The sequence below is a fragment of the Wasmannia auropunctata genome, unplaced genomic scaffold (genome assembly GCF_000956235.1).
Source record: "Wasmannia auropunctata unplaced genomic scaffold, wasmannia.A_1.0 LD335888.1, whole genome shotgun sequence".
In the NCBI taxonomy this organism is placed as follows: Eukaryota; Metazoa; Arthropoda; class Insecta; order Hymenoptera; family Formicidae; genus Wasmannia; species Wasmannia auropunctata.
Window position 1 is genome coordinate 1,067,923 of NW_012027002.1, and position 5,769 is coordinate 1,073,691.

The 5,769-nt window shown below is 33.0% G+C and overlaps 2 protein-coding genes across 7 annotated transcripts; one reads left to right on the top strand and one right to left on the bottom strand.

The window, feature by feature from the left end:
* On the bottom strand, nucleotides 1–2,365 carry LOC105455645. Its single transcript, XM_011699116.1, has 2 exons — nucleotides 2,084–2,365; nucleotides 1–1,085 (listed from the first exon to the last, which is right to left on the bottom strand). Exons 1-2 carry the CDS (start codon nucleotides 2,348–2,350, stop codon nucleotides 393–395), a joined length of 960 nt encoding a protein of 319 aa, XP_011697418.1. The 5' UTR covers nucleotides 2,351–2,365; the 3' UTR covers nucleotides 1–392.
* A 1,404-nt stretch (nucleotides 2,366–3,769) lies between these two features.
* On the top strand, nucleotides 3,770–5,769 carry LOC105455646. Of its 6 annotated transcripts, XM_011699121.1 has the most exons (5): nucleotides 3,770–3,938; nucleotides 4,287–4,382; nucleotides 4,648–4,758; nucleotides 5,025–5,305; nucleotides 5,366–5,769. In XM_011699121.1, the coding sequence occupies exons 1-5, from the start codon at nucleotides 3,876–3,878 to the stop codon at nucleotides 5,592–5,594; spliced, it is 780 nt and encodes a 259-aa protein (XP_011697423.1). In that variant the 5' UTR covers nucleotides 3,770–3,875; the 3' UTR covers nucleotides 5,595–5,769. The 6 variants fall into 6 exon arrangements, with proteins under 6 accessions (XP_011697423.1, XP_011697421.1, XP_011697419.1 ...); XM_011699119.1 differs by having other exon boundaries at nucleotides 4,287–4,355; nucleotides 5,025–5,769; XM_011699117.1 differs by having other exon boundaries at nucleotides 3,771–3,938; nucleotides 5,025–5,769.

The window sequence follows — 5,769 nt, forward strand, 5'->3', positions numbered from 1 at the left end:
TTTTTACTGTAACTGACTTTTTTATTTATTACATTTTTATTCTGTTTTTTTCCATGGCTATATAGATATCCCTATCGTAATTTCTTATCCTGGAACGATATTCCAGTAATATAACGACAAGTATATTTGTTTCCTAGCAATTATAAACCAGTGTAATATGTATATAAATACAGGAAGAAAATATTCTAGTAAAATTTTATTTATTTAAATAAATGACATCAATATATGTATATTACATATTTAAAATAGCCTCAAAATATCGTAATCTCTAAATCATATGCAGAATAATACATATTTAGTATATAATTACAACTTTACAGTTTGAAGAGAATTAACTTAAATGGCAGTTTATTAAAATTTTCTGTTTATGTATATACTAGCCCCAAATTTTTTTAATACTCTTCGGGCTCTATTTCTTCAGCATCTTCGACTTCTCTTCTGAATCGAAAACCACCAGTAATACCAACCGAAGGAGAGACACCGTGACCTCCTCGACCCGGCTGAAGCTGACCATGATCTCTAATGAAACCGTTGTTGCCAAAGTTCCTTTCGGCCTGGATGCCGATGTGCGGTTGCACTGGTTGTCCAGGTACTTTACCCAATCCCCCGTAAACGTCAGCGGTTGAGTGACCATTGTTCAAAATATTACGATTAACGTTGAGGTCCCAGGTAGGTTGGCGCATTGGACCACTCAGAGGTTGCGATCCTTGGAAGCTTAGTGAAGTTCCTTGAGGTTCGGCTTCTCTCTTGAATCGGAAGCCACCAGTTACACCAACTGAGGGAGAGAGTCCGTGACCTCGCGGACCTTGTTGAAACTGAGTCTGACCTCTGATGAAACCATTTTTGCCGAAATTTCTTTCAGCTTGGATGCCAAAGTGCGGCTGCACTCGTTGTCCAGGTACTTTATTCAATCCTCCGTAAACGTCCGCCGTTGTGCGGCCGTTGTTAAAAACGTTGGCATTGGCATTGAGATCCCAGGTTGGTTGACGCTGTGGACCACTCAGAGGCTGCGTCCCTTGAAACGTTATCGAACCTCTTTTGGGTTCTTCGAGCTTTAAGTTGGTTTGGCGGCGAAAACGCGGTTCCTATAAGAAAAAGTCATTTCTTGAAAATAAAATTCTTGTTATTCTATAATTTTATATATGTATATATGTAAAAAAGTCTAGTGTTTATTTATCCGAATATAGCTATACAGATATATATAAAAATGATGAAAATCATTCAAGAGTGTCTCACAAAGATATTTTTTAACAAGAAATTCCGATTTCTGTCATCACTTTACCATCTTTCAGGCTTCTTGCTTCAGTCATTACTTAACTCGACGTCAGAAACGAGAAAATACTCAATAATAATTCTTGTAAAATGCATTCAAATGGAAATAATTTTTCACTAAAATACATTGCAATCAATAGACTTACAAAATGTTTACTGGATATACATCATCTCTTTGTTTTGGAGAGGGATTAAATGATATTTCTTTCTATATATTATTAATTTGACTGTTATCATAGCTGTAAATATAATCTATTTCGTTTTTGGTTTGCATTTTTTTCCAGATATGTAGTTATTTATTAATTAACAAGACAAAAAATGAGTCTTTTAGTGTATTTTACAAGTCAGGTTTTATCGATAAGTGTTATTTTGAAACATATTTCCATTTCAATATATTTTGCAAGACATTTTATTGTGTATTTTCTCGCTTCTGGCGTTATGAATGAGATAATAGTAAATGAACAGGAGTCTTTATGATACTTCTGGTTCGACAAGTGTCTTTGTGAGTCATGCGAAATGCAAAGTAATTACAGTGCAATATGCTATAATGAATACATAGTCACGTATCATCAATTTGTCATGCTTATCGTCAGCTGAGACAATATTTAATGCGGGATTTAATTAGGAAAAAAAACTATCCATATAGTTATTTATTTTAAGTATAATATTGTCTTCAAATATGTATTTGGATGTCTCAATACTTACATATAAATTAAGAAAATATGAATCAACTATGAACTCGCATTTTGAAGTGAAATATATGATTTTCAACTTCAATTTACTTGAATTATTTATTTAAACAATTACTTACATGTGGAAGAACCGGACCGGTCGATTGCGGCGGCGATGTCCTCTTTGGCACGTCAGCGCTCGAACAGATAACAGCGCACGATAAGGCCAACACAAAAACTAGCAGCTTCATGGTGATACTGTTCCTTTCCGAAAGTAGGAAATGCTTTTGCTTGAAGTGCGAAACAACTTCTGATGCCTGTCCGCTTTGCGTCGGTTGCTTATATACGAATTTCAGATTCTTCCCGGGGATATACTCGATTTTTATGCCCGAACAATCCCGTTGCATCAGTTATCGCTCAGGGTAATACCCGGCAGCGCTCGTGAGTTGAGCTCACGCGACATTCTCTCGCGTCGGGGAACCCTCGCGCAGTAAATAGCAATATTTTCACTAACCGGACGTATTTTCCAATGTCTTAAACTGCCGATTGCAGCACTGGCACATAAGTCACACCTTTGTTTCTAATAATATGACTCATGGTCTTTTTGCTTAATTTATGTTGTTTTATTTTAAAAATTTCGTTTTGACTATATTTTGCACAAGAATATTTATTGTGTGTATTTTTATATTGTAATATTTTTTTTGGTTTTATCGCGTCATAATCGGAATAATAGTGAGCGACCAGGAGTCACAAATTGAAATTTCTCGCTGTGAAAGGTATTTATCTTTATCTTTTATGTGTAACATTCTTGAATGACTTCCATCATTTTTATATACTTCTGTAGGTATATAAATTATATTCTATATATACGAGTAAAATAACGTTTTAGATAAAATGTGTGATTGTTATATGCAAATTACCTAATCGTTCTTTTATTTAAAGGATAAATATATAGTAACAGATTTAAGTAATTTAAATAAATAAAAAATAATAAATGAAAGAAGCGGCGAATATACGAGTCGGCACGGTAAATAATACGCAATAATAATTTAACACAAATTGATTAAGATAATAAAACATGTAATTAATAAAATCATATGTTTTGGCTCTTTCTTTGAGCCATCTTCAGCGAAGTGATTACATTGTGTTGAGATGGATGTATCCTACTGCAGACCATTAAATAACTGTTAATGACCATATACATTTATTAGAGTGAACAAAATAAAGCATTTATTTACGAGGCTTTAATTCACTTTTAAGATATTGATCTATTCCATTTTTTTTGTATAGGGAAGATGTGCTTATATAGTTCTACTGAATATGTTATATTTTTTATAACATTATCTTTATAATTAAAATAATTACGATCTTGAAAATAAAATGCTGAAATTTAAAAGTAGAAGTTAGCCTTAAGACCTTGTGTGTCTTGATCTATTATTGATTTTTTTTTTTTATAGAAAGCATGTAAAGATTTAGATTACATTCATACGTGTCTTCAAACACATGCAAAAGTTTAACGTACAAACACACAAACGATGTCGTAAATGTAAAGCTATGTAAATGCATATGTTTATGCGCATATTATCATAACAACGAGATAACGCTGAGAAAAGTAATAAGAGTGATACGGACTATGTAATCGAAGCAGGGGAGGGGGAAGAGATCACAAAAGTGTCACGGAAAATTCCCTCATTTTGTCTCGCTAATTAAGGCATTGAATGCAGCAGCTGTCTATTTCTACGACGCAAAAAAAGTGCACTTGTGAAAATAATGAGATGGTAATGTTTGCGGGGAATGACGTAAACTTAAAGATCTGAAACCATATTTAAGCACTCAGCATTTTTTCGTTTTGGCAGTCATATTTGCGCTTAGTGCGAATCGTTATCGCTGCTCTTATAATCTCTTCTCTATCTTCTTCAATTAATAGTCAAGATGAAGCTACTCACTCTCGTTTTGGTCTTATCTTGCGTCGTTGCATACATCACCGAAATATCTGTAAATAGCTTTTAAATTAAATACTTTAATTAATAATTTTCTCTTCTCTTGTTTCTCGTTTGTAAGTTGCTAAATAATTGTATTATTTGTGTTTTTTATAATCATAATCATTTATAATCGTAATATGCATTCTCCCTGGATATTATACGCATTCAATAGTTCTAGATAAAATTCTATTATTGTTTAAAATTTATAAAAGATAATTATATAATAACATTTTTGAAAATACTTGATGTCGAATTTAGAAGTATTTGAAACATATAGTCAGTTTTATATTTATATATTTAATAAATACATATAGTTTTATAAAACGCTGATCCTCAAGATTCAATCGTTGCAAATTTAAAGGGTACTCCGCAATTGTTACTCTCTGACAACAAAAAACTTGAAGAGGATCTTCAGAGCCCTGCCAAGAAAGTGAGCACAAATAATAATGAAATTAACGTAAGTTGCTAAACGGATTGTATTATGTGCGTTTCACGCTGTTCATAATTATAATATTGCATTCTCCCTAATATTACATGCATTGAATAGTTCTATGTAAATAAAATTTTATTGCTGTTTAAAATTTATAAAATGTAATTACTTAATAACAGTTTTGAAAATATTTGATGTCGAGTTTAGAGGTATTAGAAACATAGGTATAGTCAATTTTGTATTTATATAGTTTTATAAAAGTTCTCAAGATTCGATTGTTGCAAATTTAAAGGGTACTCCGCAATTGCCATTCTTTGGCATTTTACAAAATTTTTGGAACAAGATCAAGAAGGACCTTCAGGGCTCTGACATGAAAGTAAGTGCGAATAATAATGATAACAACGTAAGTTGCTAAACGAATTGTATTATGTGCGTTTCACACTATTCATAATTATAATATTGCATTCTGCCTATAATATTACACGCATTGAATAGTTCTAGATAAAATTTTATTGCTGTAAAATTTATAAAATATAATTATTTAATAACAGTTTTAAAAATATTTAATGTCGAATTTAGAAGTATTAGAAACATAGGTATAGTCAATTTTGTATTTATATAGTTTTATGAAAGGCTGATTCTCAAGGTTCGATTGTTGCAAATTTAAAGGGTACTCCGCAATTGCCATTCTCTTTCCAAAATTATTTGAACAAGATCAAGGAATTCCAGAAAAGGATCACCAATCAGGGCGAAAATAACGATCGCGGATCTGAGCCGCCTAATGTCGACAATGGGATGAATTCCGATCTCCCGCCGCTATACAGCTCCTTTCGCTGGAAAAGGGAAGCGGATAATAGCGATTCCGGATCTGAATCGCAACCGAATGTCAACAATGAGGATGAGGATAACGACTTCGATATAAACAACTTTCGCTGGAAAAGGGAAGCGGATATAAAGCCACTTTTCGGAGCTCAAGTTCAGATGAATTTACCGAGTCTTTCCGAACAGTTCAAGAATCTTCTCGAACGGCACAGGAGACTTTCGGGACAGTACGGGACAATGATGAATTACATTCGAAATGGTTGTAGAGTAGAAACGACCACGGCTACTACTGCAGCTTTTGATAACATTCGAGATGTGACTGGTCATAGAATAGAAACGACCACTTCGAAGATCTCACCGAAAGCTATCGAAGATCTCACCCAAGGCTTTCGCTGGAGAAGGGAAGCCGAAAATTGAAGAGATCAAGAATAAAATAACTGAGACAAACTATTATGCAAAAGTTTTTAGTCTTTTATCGCACGTTTTCGCATTAGATCCATGATATATGTAATAATATTTAGTTATCTAAATATTTATCCTTGTTTTATGTGATTTTCTGCCATTACTCTAATAAATTCCTTTACGAAAAAAA